General features: G+C 43.3%; 4 protein-coding genes across 6 annotated transcripts; 1 reads left to right on the forward strand and 3 right to left on the reverse strand.

Moving 5' to 3' along the window:
• Window positions 1-860: 860 nt before the first annotated feature.
• On the reverse strand, window positions 861-12,423 carry LOC139345685 (sialin). Its single transcript, XM_070984458.1, has 12 exons — window positions 12,244-12,423; window positions 9,176-9,327; window positions 8,016-8,233; window positions 7,582-7,815; window positions 7,176-7,350; window positions 6,771-6,889; window positions 5,958-6,119; window positions 5,701-5,833; window positions 4,802-4,949; window positions 4,343-4,433; window positions 1,224-3,449; window positions 861-994 (listed from the first exon to the last, which is right to left on the reverse strand). The coding sequence occupies exons 2-11, from the start codon at window positions 9,258-9,260 to the stop codon at window positions 3,282-3,284; spliced, it is 1,533 nt and encodes a 510-aa protein (XP_070840559.1). The 5' UTR covers window positions 9,261-9,327; window positions 12,244-12,423; the 3' UTR covers window positions 861-994; window positions 1,224-3,281.
• A 152-nt stretch (window positions 12,424-12,575) lies between these two features.
• mycbp (MYC binding protein) lies at window positions 12,576-14,256 on the forward strand. Of its 2 annotated transcripts, none has more exons than XM_070984461.1 (5): window positions 12,576-12,915; window positions 13,211-13,283; window positions 13,373-13,421; window positions 13,819-13,948; window positions 14,027-14,256. In XM_070984461.1, the coding sequence occupies exons 1-5, from the start codon at window positions 12,901-12,903 to the stop codon at window positions 14,066-14,068; spliced, it is 309 nt and encodes a 102-aa protein (XP_070840562.1). In that variant the 5' UTR covers window positions 12,576-12,900; the 3' UTR covers window positions 14,069-14,256. The 2 variants fall into 2 exon arrangements, with proteins under 2 accessions (XP_070840562.1, XP_070840563.1); XM_070984462.1 differs by having other exon boundaries at window positions 13,819-13,959; window positions 14,027-14,094.
• A 721-nt stretch (window positions 14,257-14,977) lies between these two features.
• On the reverse strand, window positions 14,978-17,594 carry LOC139345686 (gap junction alpha-9 protein-like). Its single transcript, XM_070984460.1, has 2 exons — window positions 17,445-17,594; window positions 14,978-16,554 (listed from the first exon to the last, which is right to left on the reverse strand). The coding sequence occupies exon 2, from the start codon at window positions 16,535-16,537 to the stop codon at window positions 15,029-15,031; it is 1,509 nt and encodes a 502-aa protein (XP_070840561.1). The 5' UTR covers window positions 16,538-16,554; window positions 17,445-17,594; the 3' UTR covers window positions 14,978-15,028.
• Window positions 17,595-18,783: 1,189 nt separating this feature from the next.
• On the reverse strand, window positions 18,784-26,116 carry LOC139346139 (serine/arginine-rich splicing factor 10-like). Of its 2 annotated transcripts, none has more exons than XM_070985071.1 (6): window positions 25,976-26,116; window positions 24,255-24,361; window positions 23,128-23,229; window positions 22,149-22,320; window positions 21,987-22,040; window positions 18,784-20,194 (listed from the first exon to the last, which is right to left on the reverse strand). In XM_070985071.1, the coding sequence occupies exons 1-6, from the start codon at window positions 26,038-26,040 to the stop codon at window positions 19,972-19,974; spliced, it is 723 nt and encodes a 240-aa protein (XP_070841172.1). In that variant the 5' UTR covers window positions 26,041-26,116; the 3' UTR covers window positions 18,784-19,971. The 2 variants fall into 2 exon arrangements, with proteins under 2 accessions (XP_070841172.1, XP_070841171.1); XM_070985070.1 differs by having other exon boundaries at window positions 18,784-20,200.
• Window positions 26,117-26,168: the final 52 nt, after the last annotated feature.

Below are 26,168 nucleotides of genomic sequence, written 5' to 3' on the forward strand. Positions count from 1 at the left end.
GTTATCTGCGCTGCCAAAAAAAAAAAAAAAAAAAATCATTAGCAAGACTGCAGTCACTTAGCATGACCTAGCTAGCTACAACGGCTAATCAAAGTTAGACGGTCCGACGGCGTTTAGAGAAAAACCCTTCTTGTTGTTTTATACTCATGAACAAACAAATATAAAGCAAATACAACAATAACGTCCAAATTAGTAAATTAAAGAGCGGTTAGCCATACCATAACATTATGTCAAAACAATGCTAACATTACCTAACCGTTGTAAAATGTTTTGATTTGACCGGAAACACCCGAAAAAGGTAGGATTGCACCGACTGAATCTCAAATCAAACGGTATTTAAGATGAGCTATCTGACAGCAACGGAGTAAAGTTTTCATCGAGTACCAACAACATATGGGTAGAAACAGACGTGTAGAGAAACGCGTGAATATCATAAAGAAAAGTACGGACAACAAATCCAGTTACACCACAGCGGCTTCACAATGACAACATCCGGGTCATTCATCAAAATTCTGATGCAAGCTTCAGCACCGCTCCGGTAACATCAGCTACACCCTCCGCTCCAGCTGTGGCGCATGTTAACACCGACTATCACACAGAGGACACAAATCTAGATGTAACGGATGGAAGTGAGATGGAGAAAAAGCAATAAAATAGTCAAGAAGTATGAAACCAGGTGGAGTCAGTTTTATTTATTCAGCCCAACATCACAGTCAGTTCGTCTGAAGGGGCTTTACGGCATATACAGCACACAACACCCTCGTTTCTGATGAGGAAAAACTCCCCAAAAATGTCTTAACAGAAAAAAAAGAAAGAAAATGGAAGAGCAACACATGCGGGAAAGGCACGCAATTAATGTTTTGTGTACAGAATAGATCTACCACAGAAAATCATATTATATACAATTATTGAACTGTTTATTAACTGGTCATCCACTTTTAGCCTGATGTTTGTGTTGTCATAATAAATCAAGCTGACTGAGCATCTCTGCTAACTATAGGCCTAACGTTTAAAGACTGGGCATCTCAAGAGGGAACAAATGTGACCTGTTTCATTTCAGATTCTGACAAATTGATTTATATGTGTTGCACATTGCCCATATGCTCATCATAATTGGGGATTGAACGCTAAATCCAACGGCATAGGGTTGAACATGCAAAGCTGTATCAGGTGATTTGATTAAGAGCTGTAATTCAAAATGTTTAGTGTCTTCCTTTTTCCACTTTTTTTTTTATGTTCTTTCACTTTTTCCATTTTGACAGCCCGGAGATCTTTGCTCATATTTATAGTTTCTTGCACCATCTAGTGGCCGCAGAGAAGCATTGATTTCCGTTGAGCAGCCAAGAGCCGAGTTTTCCCTTTGATGGGGGTGTCTGTTGTGGTTTAAGATTAAGTCAAAAAGTGAGTAAATGTGGGTGCTGTGGGATTAACACTGAACAGGCGGTGTTTACCCAAAGACATTCACACAACCTCTGCAGACAGAGTAAAAACACTGCCTGCACCTCAGGAGGAAATGCCATGTTATGAATGAAACAAAACAGATGTGGACAGCGAGGATCTGTCCTCAGTGATGTCTCTGAGATCTGCAGGGTTTTTACCAGCTCAGACATTACATGAGTCTTTATAAAGCTGAATCTGGCATTTTTTAGAGTTAATATTCTTAAATTTGGCTGATTTTAGGCAAAATAAGTGTCATTAAAATAAAGAAATTTAGCATCTATACACAAGAATTATATTCTTAAATTAAAGCAGCACTGAGACTATCGTGTTGGGAGTTAAAACATGATTGGTTCAGTAACAGGAACATCTTGTCCCCTGGAAACAGTTAAATGGAGGTTTTTGTCTCACTTTGTGGACCCAAATGTCATGAACACCTGTGTTTTATGCACTGATTTTAGCTGACTGCGAGCAAATCTGGTTACAACACAATAGTCTGGATGCACACACGCACGCGGCCACACACACACACACACACACACACACACACACACACACACACGCACACACACACACACGTAGAATGAAATTGTAAAAATGTGACAAATGACTCCACTCAGATGCCACAGATGGCAGTTCTGCTCTGTAAAACAAACTTGATTTTCTTCACAATAAATTAGAGACTAAACATATTTAACACATCTGTGCGACATCACACATTTTCACAGCAGAGGAGGTAAAAAAAAAACCCCACAATCATTGCATCCGTTTAAACACAGCACACCTCGCACGAGGTGACAAAGATGGTGGGATGTTTTCAAACGTCCTGTTTTCTGTAAAAAAGAATGATTATTGTAGTTGAAGGAATGATCAACACAAGGCGGCACCTTGATGAGGCAGTGAACTCACAGTTAAACTCACTGTTAAAAACACTGCAAATCCACACAAAGGTCATGGTTTGAGGCACTTTCACTAAAAATATTCAACCCTGGCAGTGGAAGGTGGTTTTCTGGATGAAACTAAAGAAGCTAAACTTCCTAAAAAGATTATTTTGCCAAATATTGGCAGTGTCATCAAATATAAGGCTTCAGGTGTATTTATTTCTGGTGTGGAAAGTGCTTCTTTTGGTCCTACTGGAGAGCCCAGACACAGGCAGAAAACAGATCTCACTGTAAACAAAGCAGCACTTTAAAATCCTCCAGCTAAAAACTTAAAAACTTGCTAAAAAAAATCACACACATTGATTGTTTTGGTCAAACCTGAGGTGACCTACAGTCAGTGCAAACATCACTGGTTATTATGTAAATATCACTGAGTTAAACTGCGCCTCTGTGACATTTAACAACACTAAACAGAACCACAGTGAAAGGAATCACAACCTGCTGACTGGTAAAGGCAGCGAATGTCCAGCAGATGTAGAACCGTGGCGTTGTAATGTTTTTTTTCTGTGTGCTGTGTGCAAATCTGTCCGCCTTACACTCACCCTCTTTAAGAAATCTAATGTATAAAACTACTCTATAATTTTTAATGCCTTTGCTGGAATATTGTGCAAATGAGCAAAAATATTCAGCTGGTTCTAAACACAGGTGAATATTATTGATAAAAACACTAGAAATATGGAAATTATTCTTGATCCATTGATCCTGGTTCAGTAATATGAATAATCTTTGTGCTATCTTTGGCTAATAATATTGTAGCGACACCTCCCACACTCCTCGTGTTTGTGAAGTGTGAATACTGCGTATATTCCTGTCATTTCTGCGTCGATTTGCAGGGGTCGACCTGTAAAGCTCTCTTAAAGCTGTACGACATCTGCCCCCGTGGATCAGCTGCCTCTTCCTGCTTTAAGCGGAGACGGAGCTGCTCCTCTTCTTCTCGGCCTCCGCCCTCTCCTCCTCCGTGATGGCCCACGGTTGCATCTTCCCGCTGCCAAAGAGGGTGTAGATGACGGCGCCGGCGATGTTGATCCCGGCCGCCAGCCAGAACACGTTTCTCCAGCCCGCCAGAGAGTGCTGACGACAAAAGAAGAAGAGCGTACGACCTCAGCACGTGGAGTGTGTGTGTGTGTGTGTGTGTGTGTGTGTGTGTGTGTATTTTAGTGCATCTCAACAGAAAACATCTGGGCAGACAGAGCGTGCCGTTAAAGACTCTGGAGAACGTGAACTACAGAACGAGGTTTCTGGAGAGAAAGTTACGCGCATTCTTTCGTGCTATTTTATTGCCAGTTGTTTGGTTTTACTCTAATCTCAGCATTTGATTATCAGTTCATAAATGTTCTGTTTGTGGAACGTGGAGGAGACAATAAAGCTGGAGCTTGACTCTTTCATTTTGAGATGTTTTGCCTGCTTCATGCTTTGTGGTTTGAAGGTCTGGGAAAAAGCTCTGAGACACATCTATGTGAGGGATCTATGAGGACAAACTGGTCCCAGTGTGTCGGGTTTGACGGATAGAGCCGTACAGCTACACCTCACTGTGGAACAACAACACCACCTGCAGCATCGGGGGAAGACCAGAGCTCGCAGAGCTTAAATACCAATGTGGGTTCTTATTCCTTTAGGTTCTGTGGTGCCAGTGACTGAAGATCAGAGTTCACTTCTGCAGAATAAACTTTAAAAAGAAGATCAAATTCTGACTTATTAGAAACTGGGAACTCTTATCTTGTCAAGGCGGTTAGAACTTGTGTCAAATCATTTAAATTCATTTCTTGCAGTTTGTCTTCAGGGAATTTAGGTTTTTACTGTATTTGTTGGCGGTGTGATGTCACCTAGTCAACCCCTGCATCTTCACATCGAGGACCACAATGGAAACAACTGAGACTGTCAGACCTTAAGCCTCAATGTCCACATCAGTTACATCAATACAGCCCGTCAGTGAAACTCTGTCTCATTCGTTTTTAGAGACTTACGTCCTCAGTGAAGTATCCTGTAACAATAGGTGCCACAACTCCAGGAATGGTCCCGAACGTGTTGGTGATTCCCAGAAGGAATCCTGCATACCTGCAAGACAGAGGACAACGTGTTCTTCAGAGTGGGTTTAAAATGCAAAGACCCTGAAAGGAGGGAAAGAGTGAGAACATTTTCAGCCCGAAATGAACGACGATCCATGAAACAGTGAGTTATATTACAGTTACTACATCTATATTCAGTGGACCACACATGCTGCATGTACAGCAGTCTGACTGGAGGAGCAAAACTGGACGATTTTACCAAAAAAATAATCCACATATTTACTAAACATAAAACCCAGACTGTAAAATTTTGTGTAAAACATAAACAAAACAGAATCATTGATCATCAACAGGACGGTTTGTAGACGTCACCTGGAGCTTGTCAAACCCTCATAAATGACTGAATTTAACACCCACCGAGGAGCGATGTCTATCTGGTTGATGAAGACTCCGGGGGCGGTGGCCCCTCCTATGGTTGTGGACAGCGTGAGGAAGACGACGGTGAGGATGTGGCTGCAGCCCACGTAATTCACAGCCACGAGGAAAGCTGCAGCGGGCAGCGAGCCTGCAGAGAGGAGGAGGAGGAGGAGGAGGAGGAGGAGGAGGAGATGTGAACGCTTTGAGAAAACACTGCCTTCATCGATGCTGCTCTGCGTCACATTCACAGTGGGTGGATTCACTCGGGTCACTGAGTGCTACTGAATCCACACCACACGAGGGCAGCAGTCCTCCATCTCCATTCAAGTCATGTGACACGTTGAGATGCAGTGTAATGTTTTTGGTCTGTAATGAAGTAACATCTTCTAAAATATTGGTTCAAAATGTTTAATATTTATGAATTTTCAGATCAAACAGTTCATCTGACACGACCTCGCTGGTGTCAATCCTACAGTATCATCATTAATGTTGCTTCAGGACCTTCATATAAACACAGGGAGCAGCTCGAGGTGGATGAATGATTCAAGCACAGAAAGTCCACCTGGGAAATCTTTACAGAGGGAAACTTATTCTTATATTGCTGACTCCTTCTTTTTGTTCACTTAAAAGTTCCAGTTTCTTTTTAGTTACGTTTAGCCAATAAAACAGCTTGGTTAGGTTTAGGAAAACATCACAGTTTGTGCTAAAATAGACTTTACTGATTATACATAAGACACATTTAAGAGTATTTCCACTGTGTAGTATTCGTACTTTTACTGAAATAAAGGATCTGGTCACAGTCAACCACACACACACACAGCACAGATGCAATCAAAAAGGCACACACTCGTGTGAACGTGACGTACAGAAAGAGGATGTGAGAGGAAAAGTTTTCTTACCGGCGAGTGTGAACAGCTTACGCACGACAGTGACGCTGAACACCTTCCTCTCGATGAGGAGGTCCGCCACGACGCCCGACAGCATCGAGAACAACCAGGCGCCGAGGTACGGCAGAGCAGAGAGGAAGCCATTCTGGACAGAGAGAGGCAGACAGATGATGCCCTGCCTGGGTAATAACAACGACGAACCCTGGACCTGAAGCAGCTAAACAGGACTGACCATCGCTAGTGCAACCGTTTATTTACTGTTTACTCACCGATTTCAGGTCAAAGTGCAGGATGATGTTCATGTAGGTGGGCAGGGAGGTGAACAGCGTGTAGTAGGACCAGTTGGAACACATCTGGGTGATGATGATGGCCCACAGAGGCACCGACATCAGCATGGGCAGCAGCGGCAGGGACCAGCCGTGACCTGTACCCTGCAGTGTCACATCAGACCAACACAGCACACACAGATGACAAACAACCCAGAAGGAAAATGTGGAAGTTTCTCACTGATTAGGATACAATAAAAAAAGATTATTCAACAGATTTCAGCAGGGTTAAGAAAAAAAGACAGTTTTGTTCAACAAACAACAACAAACAGCTGAGCAACAAAAGGCCGGCGGAGGGAAGAGAAAGTAAGAAAGAACAGAGCAGTACAGGAAGTGGAAAAAGGAAGTCTGAGAGGGAACTAGTGTCAGTTTCCTTACTGAAAGCTGTGATTTCATATGTACGTCAATCAACTTTTTTCCACGACTGAGACGAAACTCGAGAAGTTGAATTGTTAAAAAAAACTTTTAAACTGCATAAAACACCTTATTGGCAGCTTTCATGCTAACTGGTAAAACAAGGAAACTGTTTGAGTGGACTTATAATAATAACTTTTTGTTTCATGTCTTTATATCCAACATTTAAGCTGCACCATGTCAGAGTTTTACATTTAACCAATGCATGTCATGAATAATCTGTCTTCATTTAAGCTTTTTTCACACAGTTATCTCTTTCACCACTTCTCACTTCCTTCAGCTTCATCATAGAAAATGCAGAGCAAGACAGAAATAAAACGTCGGTTAATGTTTCATATGCACCTGAGGTCCGATGGCGTTTATGATGTAATCTCTCTCCTCTTTGCTGATTCGACGATGAGTGCGAGGGTCATCAGAAACGAAAATAAACCAAAAGACTGACCAGACGCAACCAGAAGCCCCTGAAAGAGAGAGAAGAGAAAGAGAGAAACTTTTACTGCACAGGCTGGTGAATAATTAAAAGAAGGAAGAAGAAGTGAATGCCTCATGTCATAAGAAAAATGAAGTGCTGTAAATGCACCAATGCAGTGTGTAGCCTTAGCACTCGACACATGACGCAGCTGATTTCTGCGTTTCAAACACAGCAACAACTGTCATTTCATTACATCTAATTTCTTGCACATGAATCGTTCACGTGCGTTACGATGTGAGTGTGCGATTGTGTTTGTGTGCGTTCCCCTGCCTCACCAAAGATGTAGAAGACAGCGGGCCAGCCTAAGGTCTGGCAGATGTAGCCGGTGAGCGGCAGAGCCACAAAGGCCCCGAAGTTGGCCCCAGATCCCGACAGGGTCATCAGGCGTGAGCGCTCCAGAGGAGGAGCCCACCGAGCCCACATCGCCATCATGGCGGGGAACGTCACACCCTTGGAGATGAAACACGGAGATTACTGATGAGTAACAGATTACTCATCAGCAACTCTTTTGATATTCTGCATTCGATGCTCATTAGCTTCCACAAAGTGAGCAAAAATACAACATTAAATCTCACTGGATCAATAAGAATGTAAAAAATATATGAAATAACTCCTCAAAAAACAGTAACCCAGAACAGAAACACATAAAAAAAAAAAGCACAGTGCACCTCACACTCTTACCTCCCCAAAGCCCTCCAGCGCTCTCAGAGCAAACAGCCAGCGTGACCCCATCTGAGCCGCCAGAGGGGTGAGCAGAGTGAGGACGGCGGTGCCCAGGACACCCAAACCCAGGAAGATGCTGCCCCCATAGTGACCGGACAGGTAGCCCCCCGGGATCTCTGTGCACAGGTAGCCGAAGAAGAAGGCTCCCAGCAGCCAGCCCTGAGTCTCAGAGTCCCACAGGTACTGAGGGATCTGGGACAAGAGGACGAGAGGGGGTGAAATGGCAGGGACACACTGCAGACAGTCTGTCTTCTAAATGTGCAAATACAGTCAAAGCAGGTAGAGCTGAGACCTGCTGTTGGACAGACATGTCTTTGGCTTCAGCACCTGCACTTTTCCCGTTCTCTGCTCTCTGTATAATCTTGACATGACTGAATTCGGTGGATGCTCACCCCCTCAAGCTGCAGGAAGGGATCTGTCGTGTTGTCCGTCCCTTGTGGCACTGGACAGGCCTGGGATGTGGAGCTGTTCTCGGCTGGCGTGGGGTCAGTGGTATTCACCATGGCTACCATGGCAACACTGAGGTTGACCCGGAGAGCGTAGACCACAGCGAAGCCGAAGAACATGAGGACGGACAGGCTGAGGCGGACCGAGCAGCACTGGGGATGGACTGTTCACACAGAATGCCACAAAATGTCCCCTCACTCAACAACTCACAGAACTGAGATGGTATTGGTCATGTTTGGAGGACAGAGATATGATCTCGGTGAGGACAACGCTTTAAAAACACCGGCTTTAAATGAAAAGGCCAGTTTGGATTGTTTAATATACAGACAGGGTATCCGGGTACAGATCCCATGTTAATACCATGTAAACAGGGCGTTACTTTATCATCAGACCATCATGTTTCAGTTCATCAGGGTCACATGTCGAGACGTAACACAGTGAAATTGATTGACCTGTTCTGAGCTGTTGCTCTTTGTACACGATAAAAGCTAAAAAAAAAAAAAAAAGGTAAGAGCGGCTTCCAGCGTTCTGAACTCTGGCCGAGCGGTTAGCCCTAAAACGAATGTGGAAATAGAGAAAACACTGAACGTGTGTCAGTCAGCTGCACTGCCTTTACTTCAGAATGTGAGTCACCATCAGTTTCACTGCCAGCATTTAATGGCCTGCTTCCTCTTTAAGATCTGACATAACAGGTAATCTGTAACCAGCCAGGTGCTGATGTGTCGACCGAAGAATCTGCTGAGCAACCACAGACGCTGACCCGTGACGTGAAGGACGCAGCATGTTGGCGAGCTGATGGAAAAGATTCATCCGCTGCACATTCAGTCCGTCAGATGAACGTTTCAGGCGTGATGAATGCTTAACGCCACATTGGAAATGAGCACGTCTTTGTTTGCACCAGAGGTTATGTTAAATCAATCAATCGATTTTTAAGTAAAACTCTAAACATTCTCGTTTTCAAAGTTTGTGTTTGAAACGTGAAGTTTTCCTGAGTTCACGTAGGCTGGACGACTGTTTCAGCTTTTAATATTAACACAACTGAACGAACTGGTCTCCATGGTTTTGGCATGCATGAATACCCTCAGTACTACATCGAGAAACACACCTGCGTCATTCTCGATGAGGGGTTCGCTGTCCTCGCTCTCGTCGGAACGGGCTGAGTTGACGGGGTAGCCATTCTGTGGCGGCATGGTACTCGGCTGACTCGGGAAACTAAAGGTGGTCAAATGAGTCACTGGGTCATGGCGTCCAGGAAACCTGCTGGACAGACAGAAGCAGTAATCAGAAAGACACAGAGGGACGCTTTATCACACACACACACACACACACACACACACACACAAACAGCAGGCGAGATAAAGACATGACAAGTAAACAGAAGAAGACAAGTCAAGTGACATCACACCTCAGCAGATGATTATTAAAACACAAAAAACACAACGGTCAGACCAACAACACACACACACACACACACACACACACACACACACACACACACACACACACACACACACACACACACACACACAATGATACTTCCTGATTTCACAAGATGTTGGAAAAGTACTGCACTCACAGGAGTTACTGATGCTCTGAATGGCTACACTGCAGAGGCTGGAGGCGAGGCGACGAAGATGACGCAGTACTTCACTGAGCCGGCACCTGAACGCAAACCAAACACAGCCGGTCGGTGAGGTAAAATCTTCAAACCTCAAACCCTTTTCAGGAACTGAGAAAACCACCCGTGTCCATGAAAGCTTAGCGAAAGGTTTCCTGTCACCACGAGTGAAAAGCACCAAACTGAAGGCAGCGGTGGGAAAAACATGAGGAAGTGCAGAAAAGAGCCTTAACGCAGCTTCTTAAACATCAGGATCTGATGCTTTTTGTTGCCATACATGACAGTAAACTGTATTAGCCTGCAGGTCGGATGAAACATCAAATTTTAAGACGTCATCTTGAACTCTAATAATCTAATTTATGCTAATAATGACACAGAGTGGATTTATCTGCAGAAGCGACCTTAGTCTCACTTCTTACACTTGCTGTTGTTTAGTGTTGATGGGCAGAAAAGTGACTTCAGCAGGAGGAAACCTTCACTAAAAACTGCTAATCGGGAACTGAGAAAAACCTACTTGCTTGGAGCTTTGATGATAATGCATTTTTGACCGTATCCAGTCATTTCTGGCTGGTCGAGCTTGGTTTCATAACCCTACGAGGTGGAGAACTTCTCAGGACAGCGGGGACACAGCGTGTAAAGACAAGAACGGCTCAAAGATCCTCTGAAGCAGCTGCTCTGACGTTATCACATCGGTAAACAGTTACAGTGACGTGAACGAGCCTTAAATTATCACCGCCGTCTGACAGAATTGGCTGAGCTCGTCGTCCAGTCAGCCTCAGTATTCAAATCAATACGTTTTGATTGAAGGAATGTGTGAGCTGTCTCAAAACTTTGATCCCAAATGCACAAACCTGACCTCTGTACCAAACATTTGTCAGCACATGCCACAAAAACAGCACGATGATTAAGAATTAAGAGATTAGTCGTTTGGTCTGTTGTTACAATTTCACAAACCTAAAGTAAGCGTCCACGTGCACGAGGGAATGAAGCAACGTGTAAAACCTGTGAGAGGACATCAGGGGCTGTCCAGGCTGAGCGTGCACAGAAAGGGGGTCAATAATCCTCCGTGTTCGCTTCAATCTGTCTGTCTGGTTTCCTAATTCAGTGACACAGCGTCTGCACGATGTGTATTCCACAAAAACATCCCAAAGTTAACGTTTAAACGGCTGCTGGAGATGCAGATGTCTGCAGAACATGTTCGTATGAGCCTTTATTCTTTACTTAAGACAACAGGGGATCAGCAGCCCTCAGCCGTGGACTGAGCCGACCGAGGAAATGAAGTCAGCCGAATCAATACGGTCTTTTAATTCTATATCAAGACACACAAACCTTTTCACACTCCCCTTTCTGTTTTCATTTCAACAGATTTGAATGTTTTTTAAGCACGCTGCAGCTGCCACCTTGAATGTTTTCTGTTATGATACAAATACAAGGTAATTATTAAGACATTCATCATTATTTGGCCACAACATGTCTTTACTTTTCCAGGGCCGCAAGTAACCATTGTTTCATTTTCCATGACGTTTATTCTCTCAATTGACGTTTGGTCTAAAAAATGTGAGAAAAATCGCTCTCAGTCCATCTGACAGGTGACAAAGCATTCAGTGTTTGCCTTTAACACGTGAATCCTGTCTGCAAGTGCAAATATGTGCGTGTGAGCCTTCAGTCAGAAGAACATCCTCAGTCAGCTCTCCTCTCTGAACAATCACTCTGTTATGTGTTACACTATGTTATTACACAGCTCATTTCTGCTCCTAGTTTGGGGCGAGGTGGGGATGAAAGTTACTGTGGAAAACCTGGTTTTAGGTTTTCTCCACACTTCTGCAAAGTGAATTCTCCTTTTTTAATAAACAATGTGGAAAAATCCCATTATCAGCGCTGACATCTATAAAAAATACTGATGGGGTCTGAAACCCACTTCCTACAACAATCAATATATATCATTATCAATTAGCTGGTGAGTGTTTTTAATTAAAGGTAAAACAATAAAAAGTGGCCACGAGTTACTAAAGCGAAAGTAAAGATATTTCATTAAAGAGCACAATCAAGTATGTTGTTTCATTAATAAAGAAACTGAAAGAAAGGAGCAATCTTCAGCCTCTGGCACTTTTACCTGGCAGGTAATTTTATTTCAATTATTAAAATTACTCACCTATTTTAATCTGAGTTGATTCATTTTATGTCAACCGACATAATCTGATTCGCCACAACGTGCTCAAATGTGGTTAAATAGTGTAAAATGTTAATTAAACACTAATAAAACAAGTGGTAGTTAATTGTAGAAATGTCACTCATTACAGATGACTGCCATACCAAGAAATACCACGAACAGCACCTTTAACTGTCAATAAGGCTCATTTTTTCACGATAGATTCAACTAAGAAACTCTTCAGAGCAAAAAAAAAATGAATGAAGAAATAAAAAATAACCTCTAGAGCAGGTCGGTGAATGTTTGCACTTGTTTGCTTGTTCAGTTTATCTCTTGGCTCGTTAATTAACGAGCCATAACTTGTTAAACGACAACTCGCACCGATGTTTCGTCAAATGCATCTTACCTTGTGAAGGGTTTTACAGAAAGGATTACTGGTGAAGGCAGCCTGGTCGGTCGTGCTGAACGTAAACGAACAATAAAACTAGAGGAATTTTGTCACATCACAGCCGGTGACAAAAGAAAAGAGCTGTGTTTCTGTTTTTCCACTACCAGAGAAAAACAGTCATGAGGACAGCGGTTTGAGGAAATGCCGATCTACAAACGCTTGGAGGAGCTACGCGCAGCCATAGACCAATAAGTGAGGGCTGTGCGTATGTTTTATACGTCTGAATTAAGGAAGTGACGTAAAGCACATGACCAACGGCAGGCTCGTCCTCTTCCTCATGTTAGCTTTGGGCTAACAGCTACTGAGTCGAGTCTTTACGGTTACCTTGTAAAAGAAGCTGATATTAGTAAAAAGAACCGAAAACGCAAAGTCTTCTTTTCACTGTTGTTCAGACAGACATGTTCTTTAAATTATTTTATTCAGCAGGTTGAAGCCAGTCCACAAAAAACAAATAATATGCATTTCCGCACAGATACAGCTCTTATTATGTTGTTATGGCAACGAATGCACCTCCTGTGTGTTGTAGAGGCAAACACGTCGCTGAGCTGCCAAGAATCTAGTTAGCTCATTAACCTGGTTCACATTTAGCCTCTAATTTATACTATCATCGTATTCATGGCCCATTACAGAGTGAGTATGCGGCACACGGTTTCTGTAGCTCCTCATTTTTTGTTTTTATTTCTTATTTTTACATGGTAAACGTTAAGTTCATATTTGTGTGTGTCGGGCACGGGACAACTAGCTAGCATCGTAGCCATGAACGATAGGCAGTGAACGCACCTCAAGAGTATGGGTTTGTCGTCTGTTATTGAGTTTTATTCAATGATAAACGCACACTCAAGTCCACAATTACTGGCCACTGGATGAAACTTGTCAGACCTGTGCTGCTAGTATGTGTAAGCCAGACATCTGTTTCATTCTTCAGGCCTCAGAATCGAAGCGTGAACAATTTCGAAGATATCTTGAGAAGTCTGGCGTCCTTGACACAATAACAAGCGGTACGTATGCGAGCAATTCAAAGCATCATGTAGCCTCCAGCACATGCTGAGAAACCCATCCATTCTCTGACTGCTGTTCTCTCTTGCAGTTTTAGTGGCACTTTATGAAGAGACTGACAAACCTAACAATGCACTGGAGTATCCTTTTCTTTGCTTTCAGTGATGATTCAGGACCCCTCAGCCCCAAACCTGACAAGACTGAAAACTGATTTTACAGTGTGAATATTGACACCTCCTGCAAGATGTTTGAATCCTGAAAACCAGGCTTTAGTTGTACTGAATTGTGCTGCTGTCTTTCTTTACAGTACATTTTGCAAAAGATAAGTATTATTCACAGGAAGCTTGTTGTTGACCCAGAGGAGTTGTTTTCTTGCAGAAATGACAGAATAAATCATTTAACTTGACACGAATGTCCCCAGACGGGAACTAGTCTCTGTTGTTGAACAGTGTCTTGACCAAGCTCGAGCCATCTGGCTTTGTTAAACATAAGGATTTGAATATTCAGAGAAGACGTCGACCTTAACGTCCTGCACAGTTTCATAAAGCTTCACCTCGGTGCGGCTGGTCCAGAACCAGCAGACACTGAGGCTCTTCGCATGGAGCTGGCCGATCTACAGCAGAAATGTAACCTGCTCATGGAGGAGAACAAAGCGCTGAGAAACAGGGTGAGATGCTGGTGAGATGCATGTGTTTGTGTTGCTCCTGCTGTAACCTTTAACCTCTGCTTTAATATCATTTTTCAGCTGATGCAGTATGAACCATCGCCTGATAATGGAGCAGAGTGAGAGGAGCTTTGGTGCTACTTTCCAGGGTCAAAGAAAGAAAGAGAAACATTAAACAAGCATTTTTGAAGACTATGTCAATGTTTATTACATAATAGTGAGTGTACTGTGAACACAAAATCACTGTTATTTTTTGTTATATCACAAGATGCAACTTTTTGCTTTGTCAAAAATAAAAGCTCTTTTCAGCATTTGGCATCAGTCATCCTCTCCATGTCCTAAACTGACCATTGCTCCTCTGTTTCCAACCAAAAGCTCCTGCTTACGTATTACATATAAAAAGGATTACTGCGTCACTTTTCGAATGGTCTTTGGTTTTCTTAAATACATTTACATTGATATCAACTGCATGACTGAGTGTCAAGTATAAAAAGGAATATTCATACAAGAACAATAGTTCTGAGGTTGCTGCTCATGTGCCAGAAGGGGAATAATTATTATTTTTTCTGCCACAATACCAGTGCAGCGATATTATGCACTCATTTTCCACTGTGACTGATGCATCCAGGTCTGGGTTTTTTAATGTTTCACGTCGCTGCTGAAGAACATATGGGAACACGGGTCGGATTCATTCAGACAGTGTCACTGATTTAAAAGTATCCGCTTGCATAACAGCACTTTGTGACCTGAAACAACATTATAGATTAGTGGTTCATTTTTCCATTCCCCTCTAATCATTCAGACAGAGCTGCTGCACACAGCCAAATCATTAAATGTCCATCTGAGTCTCTGTGAGAGACCTGGAAATGTGAGGACACAAAGCCGTCCACTGAGATCTCGTCTCCTGTTATAATCTGAAGAGTAGATATTAGATGGCATAAGTCCTCCTTAAATGATTGGAAAATGGCTGATGATTTTCCGAGCAATGGGTAACAGTGCAGTAATATAGCATTCACATATCCTGCACCCCAGCATGGCCTGTTCAGAGTTTCTGCTGCCACGCTGGTGAGCGCACAGTCTTGCTTATATCTGCAGATCAGTTGGAGCTCGTCTGCTGCAGACACTGCTCGCCGCTGACACTCTGCGGTTTGGCGAGGAGGCGGTGGGGCTGTTGCTCTCACGGCTGTGTCGAGATACAGAGCTCAGCTCCCCTGCAGACTCTGGGCTCTGGGACCTGCTCGGTCTCTTAATGTCTGATTTAGAGAGCACCCTCGCTCGGGGCCCGACGCAGCTGCTCCGTAGCTTCATGCTGCTGCTCCCGTGGTAGGAGTCCCCACTGTTCGAGCCGTTCCCCTCCACCAGAGTGGAGCAGTTCCACGGTGGACTGACCCTCCGTGACTTCCTCACAATGCCTGACAGTGTTGTGCAGGAGGAGGTGTCGGCCACAGGGAGGGTGGGGTACTCTGACCGTGCACGCTCCATGTCCTCATGATGGGGTGAGGGTTGTTCCTCTGGCTCGTCCTGTTTGTCTGCAGGAGGAGAGCGCGTCTCGCTGCTCGTGTTGTTGGAGTTGCTGTTTTGCTCCGTGGGGCTCGGCACTCCCTCCTTGCCATCCTTGTGGCTGTCTGGCTTTGCGCCAGGATCTCCTTGTATTGGGACGAAGGCAGAGGAGGCATTGAGAAGAGGGTAGGTCGGCCCATTGCCCTGCTTCTCCAACAGCAAGGTGTATCCACACGGTGCTGTGGGAATAGTGGTCTTGCGACTCACAGACGTGCCCATGCAAACCTGATGCACAACCGAGTTCTTTTTTGACTTGTTGGCATAATAATCATCAAGATCGTCCTTCAGGTGTGGGTAGTAGTCCAGGATGCCTTTCTTAAGCTTCTTGAATCCCAGGTGCATGATCTCAAGAAGGCTGAGGAAGAGGGAGATGCAGGCAATCGCTTGCATGAACATCATGAAAACAGTTTTCTCAGTGGGCCTGGAGACGAAGCAGTCGACCACATTTGGGCACGGCTCCCTTTCACACTTGTAAAGTGGGCTCAGGTGGTGTCCGTAGAGGATGTACTGACCCATCATGAAGCTGACCTCCACCACTGAGCGAGTGACGATGTGGGCCACATAGGTGCACAACAGAGAACCCCTCAGCGGCGCTTTGTTGAGCTTCCCCTGCTCCAGCTGCCTCATCTCCTTTTCAATCCTCCTCCGCACCTCCACCAGCTCCACATCCACCGCCTCCATCTCCCGACGGAGAGCCACCTTCTTGCAGTGGCGCTCCTTCTCCAGAGCTCGCAGCTGGTAGATGGCATGGCCCATGTACACCAGGGAGGGTGAGGACACAAAAATCACCTGGAGCACCCAGTAGCGGATGAGGGAGATGGGGAAGGCCTGGTCGTAGCAGACGTTGCGGCAGCCGGGCTGGTCGGTGTTGCAGATGAAGTCTGACTGCTCGTCGTTCCACACGTCCTCTGCCGCGACGCCCAGCACCAACATCCGGAAGATGAACAGGATGGTCAGCCAGATCTTGCCCACCATGGTGGAGTGGATATGCACCTCCTCCAAGATCCCTCCAAGGAAGTTCCAGTCTCCCATTTTCTACATCAGCAGTGCTGTAACGAATGAGGAAAAATCTCAATTATCATTTGTTAATAAAGCCCAACTGATGCAAAGTTTTTGAGGCTGAAAAATCAAGCTGTCAGTGCCCTCTGGTGGACAAACTGTGTAATGACATCATTGCCTCAAGTTTTCCTTCACAGGCTTTTCTGTTCTACCAGTTTTTGCCACTTAGATGAGCATGAAATTTTTTACCTCTTTTTTTTTTTTTTTTTTAATCTTTTTTAAAATCTTTTTTGGTTTGTTTTCTTTTTTTTTTTTAGATCAGCACAGGAAACAGCTGAAGATAGCAGCTAATACTGAAACAAACAGGTCTGAGAATGAATGGTGGAATATAACTAAGTACATTTACTCAAATACAAGCCACTTGTTCGTAGAGTACTTTTCTTTGATAATTTCAGTACATTTTTCTGAGAATACTTAACTTTTGAGTCAGATTTTGAATACAAAACTTAAGTATTTCATTGTGATACTTCAATTTTTACTTCAGTAAAACGTTTTTCAATTATACAACCTCTTTACACAGTTACAATGGAGCGCTAACCCATCAGACACTGATTAAAATGCTCACAGTATGAAATTGTTGCATCAGATAATTTAATGTGATCTTATCACTCAGCATGAAGTGAGGTGATATATTGGTAAAATTAGCAGTCAGTAATCATTAGGCATCATGAATCATGTCAAACAATCAAACATAAATCAATAATTGTAATCCCTGATGTTTTTCTTAAGAAAGTTACTCAAAACTGAGTGTTTTCCTACAAAAAGGAGAGGAAAACATCGCTCTCTATAAGATGATAAACAGTATTTGGCTCACTGAAATCAGTCAGAATGACGCGACTTTCTCAAAATGTCATATTTACTTTGAAATGAGTTGACTCACCTTTCATCTTGGATATGAAATGTACCAATAAAGGCCTTTTGCAATAATGCTGCTGTTGCTGCTGAACACGATCCTAACAGCACATCTTTTATCGTCCTTGTCCTCGTGCATGAAGGTAAATCTTAAATCTGGGAGAGATTTCAGCCTCCGCTGCTGGTGAAGACTGCACAAAAACAAACCATCCCTACAGACTCCAGTTGTTCACAACTTATAGCCTGTGAAAGGCAAAAGCAATCAATACCGTTGTAATGCTGTGCTGCCATTTACCTCGCAGCAGTGTGACTGGACTGACTGCCAGCTCCGAGCTGCGAGTCATTAGGGGTGAAATGTGTTGCAGAATATTCAATCATTTGACACCCATTTCTGGTTGAACCCAGAGGACCCTGAACTGTGATCCAGTGGATTCACACAGGACAGAAGTGGTGCACTGGGTTGACACCACTGATCTGAGACTGCCTTGAAGGTGGATTATAATCCGTACAGAAACTGCTTCTGAAGCGGATCAATACAGATTTCCACTTATGACCTCATAGCCCATACGTTCACCAGCATCTGTGCCACATAAGGAATATTCCAGCTAAAACAAAGTGAGCAGCGAAACTTGAGTGCTGTCCCTTCTCTGGTCTGTTGAATATGTCCCTTGCACTTTAAGGAAACTCACACATAACACTTTGACATTTTATAGACAAAATAATAATCAATTAAGAATATAATTGGTGGAAAACCCTGTTTGTGGTGTACCTTTGGGGGCTGATGAAGTTCAAGGAGCAGTTTTAGGGATTCTGAGATGGTGAGAGCCACAGATGTGAATTCCTAAATCCACATCTGGATGAAACTGAGGCAGGGACCAGTAAGCCTCCACCTGCATGTCACCTGCAGCTCCTAAACCCTGAACTTAAAATAAGCTTCAATCATCTCCGTGTGACTTCACAGGTCATAGCTCAGTTTCCTTGGTTCAGTCACGCCCCCGCGCTCCAGCTCTCCTCCACGCTGACACTGTACTTGTTTAGTCAATTTTTTTTCCCCAATACAGCGATCAATGGGGCACGTCCGATTTCATACATGGTTGCTTCTTCACTGTGGATGTAATTTCAGCTGTTCCTCTCAGCTACTGATCCATTAAAAGGAAATCAATGCCTGCGGCTGGACTGGCAGACTGCTGGTTTGTTTTCCATGCAGATCACTGCAGACCGGTTTTCACATAGTACTCAAACACCTCCTGGACATCAGGGACCATCTGCTGCCTCCTCCATTATCCTGAAACAAATCTAAGCTTCTTTATCTGAAGTTGATCATGTTGTGTTTCTAAGCAGAGTTTACAAACTGAAGTCACACGCCGTTTCCTTAGACTGAATGTTATCCATTTATTACTCAAAATAACAGTTTCTTCCTACTAAAGATAGAAGATCAGGAGAATAAAACATGCAGTGACAAGATTCATTCTGGAAAACCCATCAGTCGCGGAAACACTGGTGAGGAACTTCTGTTCCTCCTCTCAGACCCGAAATTTAGAGAAATGTTTCAAAAAAATAAAATAGCTCTTCCAAAGGATTCATCTTACAGAGAACACCACTAAATGAAAACAGACTCGAGGACATTTTAAGCAGTTTGTGGTTTAAGTCACTGGTCGACAAAGTTTTAACACTTTTAAGGCCCATAGCAGCGTTTCTGTGCATTTTCGCCTCAGCGCTCACGTATTTCAGTTTCCTATGCAGACCATTTCCTAATAATTTTCTAATGTTTTTCTTCCAGGCAGCCACGGACTCATTTTCTGAGCATGAAAATCTTTGACTTATTGTGACTTCAAACTACACGTCTGCTTCCATTTTTCTGAGCCACGGCCCGAGTCCAGATCTTCGAATCCGCTCAGTCCACCAGGCCGATTGATGGAAACAGAGTGAAACGAGCTGACGAGTCTGTCTCACGGCAGGAAGCAGAGCAGCACAGTAATAAACTGATCGTAATCTCAGCATTCACTGTGGCAGATTATCTCAAGCAGGTTTTAAGTTTCAGAAACTTCCAACTGAAAGTGAACATGTGGCAGAAAGGTCGAAGAAACAACAAGAAAAGTCTGCACTTCAGGAGCAGAAAAAAGAGGTCAGTAAAGTAAAAAGTAGCAGATTTGTTATAAATGTGATAAAACACACAGAAACGCTGGTTTGGTTCATCAACAGACTGGATTCCTGTTAAAATACTGAATGTTCTTTTTTGCAAAAATGGGTGCATAGGGTTTAGAGAGCAAAAGTCAGTAACTACATATAAAAAAGACAATTATTCCTGGCCAACTACCACTGAACACAGAACCGTTAACTGTTTCATATTCCCATCAGGAAATCTTACCAAACAATTTCATAAAACCAAACGAAGGACCAGCGTTGTTCTTAAAATGGAGCCGCAAAGACAAGCTTTCTACAAATGCTTCAGTGGACGTTACATTCATGTCAAAACAAACAAATCTTTTCTCGACAAATGACCAACTCTGGTCCATCTGACATAAAGACGGAGAAGAGGGGGGGCAGATACTGTTCTAGCGTCCCCCCGACTTGCGTCCAGCCCAGGACCGGGACCGAGAGCGCGAGCGGGAGCGCGATCTGGATGCGGACCGGGACCTGGAGCGGGATGGGGAGTGTGTCCGTCTCACTTCTTCCTCGGTGTAATGGGAAGTCGACGCTGGGTTGACGTTCTCTCGCGGAGATGCAGATTTGGAGTGTGATCGAGATCTTCCTCTGGACTCTCTCCGAGGCCTCTGCCTGTATCTGACAATCAGGCAAACATTGTAAAACCTCTCGACCATTTGGACACTTCACCGTCCCATGTGTCAACGTTAAGACAACTGAGTTTTTTCTATGAGACTTGACCCTGATTCCAAAAATGATGGGAACACTGTGTAAATTAAAACAGAACAGTTTCATTTCAAGGACTGCCTTTTTTCACCTACGTAGTATCGCAAAAATCAGGCATATTTTGTCTCAAAATGATGCAGAAAAACTAGTCCATGCATTCGTAACTTCCAGGCTGGATTATTGCAATTCTTTACTATCAGGCTGCCCAAATTCGCTGCTGAATATTCTCCAGTTGCTCCAGAATGCTGCAGCACGTGTTCTGACAAAAACCAGGAAGCGAGATCATATTTCTCCAATACTCGCCACTTTGCACTGGCTCCCTGTAAAGTTTAGAATAGAGTTTAAAATTCTCCTCCTTACTTACAAAGCCATAAGTGGCCAGGCACCTTCTTATCTTAAAGAGCTCATAGTACCTTATTGCCCTACTCGAACACTGCGTTCCCAGAATGCAGGTCTACTTATGGTTCCTAAAGTCTCAAAAAGCAGAACAGGAGTCAGAGCATTTAGCTATCAAGCTCCTCTCCTGTGGAACCATCTTCCAGTCTTTGTCCAGGAGGCAGACACTGTCTCTACATTTAAGAGTAGGCTTAAAACTTTCCTTTTTGATAAAGCTTATAGTTAGGGCTGGCTCAGGCTGGTCCTGGACCAGCCCCTAGTTATGCTGCTATAGGATTAGACTGTCGGGGGACATCCAAAGATACACCGAGCTCCTCCGTCCTTCTGTCCCTCTCCATCCGCACGCTCTCATGTCCTACCACGGCGTGTTACTAACTTAGCTCCTTCCCCGGAGTCTCTGTGCTTTGTCATCTTGCAGGTTCCCATGGACAGTGGCTGAATCTGGATTGTGGATTTCAGCTGCGTCTCCTGCCTTGGCCCTGCCTGACATCCACTGCAACTGCTACTGCTGTTATTACATCCACTGTCACTGTTACTGTGACTGCATGTCTGTCTCTCTGTCTCTGTCTCTCTCTCTCTGACTGCTTTTCTGTCTGTCTGTCTGTCTGTCTGTCCGTCCGTCCATCCGTCCCTCCCTCTCTTGCTCTTCCTCTCTCACCCAACCGGTCGAGGCAGATGGCCGCCCACCCAGAGTCTGGTTCTGCTCGAGGTTTCTGCCTGTTAAAAGGAAGTTTTTCCTCGCCACTGTCGCCAAGTGCTTGCTCATGGGGGAATTGTTGGTTTCTTTGTAGATAAAAGAGCTTGGTCTGTACCAGCTCTATATGGAAAGTGTCCTGAGACAACTTCTGTTGTGATTTGGCGCTATACAAATAAAATTGAATTGAATTGAATTGAAAATTGAACACAACCATCTCAAGCTGGGTTTACTGACATCCTCGCTCAGGAGCGACTGAGCCTTTCCAAGACGCCCCTTTCATACCCAATCATGATACTCTCACCTGTCACCAATGAGCCTGTTTACCTGTGGAATGTTCCAAACAGGTGTTTTTCGAAAAATCAATAAAGCTGATGAGCTTAGACGTTAAATATATTGACTTTTCAGTTGAGTTTATGTCAAAAAGGATTTGCGATATCACGTTCAGTATTATTTGTTCTACACAGCGATGCGAATTGATCTATGTGTCTAACAATTTGACTCCCACAATACATACTTTATAATCAGACCCATGTTGGTCGTTACCATGACCGCGACAGAAAGAGTAACAAAGCACAACATCCAATCAGCATCAACAGGAAGTCGTACCTGTCGTCCTCGCGGCTCCTGCTTCTCCCTCTTCCATACATCCGTCCACGAGACCTGAGGAAAGAAATGAAAAAATGTTTCTTTGTCCTTCAAACAAACATTTCAGTGAAAGAACAGTGAGCAGCAAGTCTTCACTAACAAGTCATTGAAGGAAAAACTCACTCTCGAGGACTCTCCGACCGCCTGCGATGGCGATCATACGACGGGCTGCGTGATCTGTATCTGTCGTAGCTGCGGCTGCGCGAGCGCCTGCGCCGGCTGTCTCGATCGTAGTCATCGTACCGGGAGGATCTGCCCGGGGAACGCCTTTCCTTTGACTTCATCTGGTTTGGTGCTGACGAGAAAAACGGGTGAGAAAGGGGTTAGCCTAAACCAGAAGGCAGAAACCATTTCCACAAATGACATGGAGCTCCTCAGCGAGATTTCTTGTATTTTCCTGTTTGTTATTTTTAGATAGGATCATGACGGGAAGAGCCAGACACTTTATAATTAACAGTGCATGCAACACATATTGAAATGCAAAGTGCTTAAACTCAGAGCAGCATCTTTCAGGAAGCGCCTGCAGTCGATATTTGCACGATAAGATAAAAGCACACTGAATCACAGAGGGCACAATCTGATGCTGCGTTCTTCTCAACAGGATTTAAAGGAAGTTTTGATTTGTCACGTTAGAGAGAGCACAGATGGAACTAAGAACTCCACTTAGTGCCAGTAAGCCATGATGGGAATCAGCCTGAATATCTTAATGGAATGCAGCCATTAATAAAAACGTTACGAGATGCTAAACATGTTGCAGGGACGTCCCAATCAGCAAGTATCGTGGAAGTATTCTGCCTTTGACAGGAAACACCTGCTGAACTTTTCCTCAGTTTTTACCTTCCAGTGTGCCACCACAGCACTTTCCACACTGCACAGCTGTTCATATTCTAACAGCAGAAAATCAGTCTATCACTGATGCTCTTACTCTACAATGCCGTTAAGGCCACTGTGCCAAAATAACAGGCAACAGGAAGTCACTCACTCATCAATACATTCCAGGCATCATCTTCAAGCAGTGCTGACAAATTTCTTTCTGCAGCTGAAGCTCCAGCAGACACACTCTGTGCTTGGTTGTAAAGATAAATAAAAGTTTAACACTTACTCTTTCGGTCACCCTGGGCAAACTGGATTTCAATCTGCCGGCCACACACCCACTTCCTGTCCAGGCTGTGAAGAGCATCTTCTGCATCGCGCACATCCTCAAATATGCTGAGTGGTTAAGGGTTCTGTTTGCTCGTATTTTTGGTAAGGCCACACAAATTTAAATAAATGTTTTTTTCTCTCAGAGGGATTAAGTACGTGAAGAAGAGCACGATTCCCCCTCACATAAAATATTAAAACCCCAATTCCACTGTACTTTCATGAACTCGTGCACACCCTCTTCATTAGCAAACTGTATTTTACATCAATGCCAAGAGGGATGCAGGGCATTCACCAAACATCGTTTTTCATTTGTGGGGCCTGATTTCAAAGGTAAAACAGCTTAAAATGACAAATTCTGTGTTAATATTATAATATGATATAACAAGTGGAAAAAAAGCAACACACAAAAACACGCTCATCAGATATTTGTAGAGATAAAAGATGAAGCAAGCTTCTCAAACACTTAAAATAATCGTCTAAGGGATCAGGAGCACAAATATAGAAACAAATCAAATACATGAATAGCTGATTAAATTGCTTTGATTAAAATCAAAATGTCATCGATACCACAGGGAAAGCTGATTTTGCTGTCATGTCAAATTTGTGGATTTGTCTTGGGAGGATACAAAATAATTCAGACTTGTTACCTTTGCCCATGCTGGACTTTGAACTTCATCTTGATCTTTACACTCTTTAATCGACTCCCACAGAGACTTGGGTTTCCTGCTTGCCTTTTCCTCTTAAACCTCTTTTCTTTTCCCAATTCTTTGCCGCCATATCCAAGCTTTGTCTCCGTTCCCTTTTCCTCTTCATGCTTTACTTTCTCTTTTCAACCTTTTCCCTCCCTCTGATCCTGAAGGTCTGTGTGACTTGTCTTTACAGCTACTCTATATGGGTCTTTGTTACTCTTTGTGGCCGGTTCCACAACTGGACGCTTTTACATTTTCTGAAGCAATAACAGAGAAATATGTGTGTTAGATATTCAATCAAATTACGTGCAAGTAAAAAGCATATCTTCTCTGCTGAAAGGAAATTGAAATTTGTTAGCAAGAGCACAAACACAGTGAAAACTCATTGGGAAAGGATATTGAATGTATGCAAATCCTCTTGGTTGACGTGTATAGAAGTCAAGTGGGATGTAGACATCTACTATCGGCCCATAGCGGCCAAACTCACGCCGCAAATCCTCAGGCCTGAACACCGTAAATACAAGTATGACTCAACTGACCATCATGGGCAACTTCTAGCTGCATCATCAACCAGTAACAAGAGCTGGGAGAATAGCTGATGAGAGGGCTAAAGGGACAATTCACCCCAAAACACAATAAAATGTTTGACGTCTTACCTGCCGATCAGACACACCTGTCTGTATAATTTCTGAGAAATTCTGCTGTTGTTCAAGAACAATTTCTATTCTAATGGTTGTATTTTGTGTTTTGGGATAAACTGACTCTTTAAGATAGACCACTTAGTTAAACATGCACTTCAAGATAAAACCCACTAACAAGTCTGTAATGGACATAGGCAGATGCAGCACTGTTGCCCCATTCAGGTTAGATTCATATCACGTGTAAGTGTGAGCACAACCCTTCAGCAAATAAAAACTAATTACGTCTGGATTACATGGGTCAACATGTTACCGCGATGACGGGAAAAGCACAGATTAAGATCAGCATCAACATGCTTTTCCCAACATTGACACACTGTGTAACACAACACCAGGCAGTTACTGATCATATGCAATCAGATTGGGAGAAAGTAACTGTGGTCAGGAAAAGTGACACATTTCTTAAAAAAAATACATCTTTTTATTTGGGAAATTAGGAGCCGGTAAGAGACAGAGGCAAAGTTCCCAATTAGAGAAAATCATTATGCATCACAACACGGAGGCAAAACCCTTAATGTGGAAAACAGACTCTGCACCTGATTCTGGTCAACTGGTCTGTTCTGACTTTTGTCTCCTGTAAACTGTTAAATTAAACTAAAAATTAGCATTAAAATGTATTGTTTATCTATATGGGCCAGTGGATTTTAAAGCTGCCAATCTGTCCGTGTTGTATTTAGATAAATACATATAAGTGTTCTGACACGGTGTTTCAACACACAGTGAATATAAACGTACATAGATAAACGTTGTTTCACAAAATTTTCTAAATGAAAGCTAACCCATTTAAATGTGTTGCTACGCTTTTATTAAACACACATAAACGTGTAACATTAACTTCACTGCAGGATGGTCTATGTGTGTACAGATGTTGATTAACGTTACAGTGTAAAGCTAAAAGGGTTAGCATACGTAAAGAAGTAACGTTAATTAAAATTAATAACGGCAAACTGAAATTACGGCACGTAATATAACGTTAGCTAGAGTTGTTTAAACATGATATCCAGACATTTTTTCCTACAAGTTGGTCATTTTTAAATTGCAAATTACCAAAATGTTAAGCTCCTGAAACGTTGTTGAGTTGCGTTGTTAGCGTTAGCTTATTTATAAACACGAAAACGTGCCGTCAACGTGCAACAGAAACGCAATGCAAACAAAGAAACATTACCATGACAAATGAAGTCGTATCTCAGACCAGTTATTATCACAGCTTTTGTTTTATTTTAAGTATATGAGTGAAATGTGATTCTGCTATTAATATTTCCCACATAAAAGCGCCTCTGCACGCTGGTTTAACATAACTTGAGGCTCCGTCGACGATGCTAACCTTAGCTGCTAAGCTACAACAACTAGCTACCATTAATGAGTTGGTTAGCGTTAGTGGATGATCTGAGGTTCTGATGGCGTCTGAATGTGGACTCACCTGGATTCATCGGAGATGTTACGGACAAACAAAGACGTGTTTGGGGGCCTCATGTATCTGGCCATAAAGTTACACTCACTCAGCAGAAGAATTTTTTTTGTGAACAGAAAATCTGCAGTGAAAATACGTGACGCGCATGCGCACACAGAAGGCGCCTCTTTACTCTTCTTCTAAAAAAAAAAAACTCGGGCAA

This window comes from Chaetodon trifascialis, chromosome 17 (assembly GCF_039877785.1).
Source record: "Chaetodon trifascialis isolate fChaTrf1 chromosome 17, fChaTrf1.hap1, whole genome shotgun sequence".
Taxonomy (NCBI): domain Eukaryota; kingdom Metazoa; phylum Chordata; class Actinopteri; order Chaetodontiformes; family Chaetodontidae; genus Chaetodon; species Chaetodon trifascialis.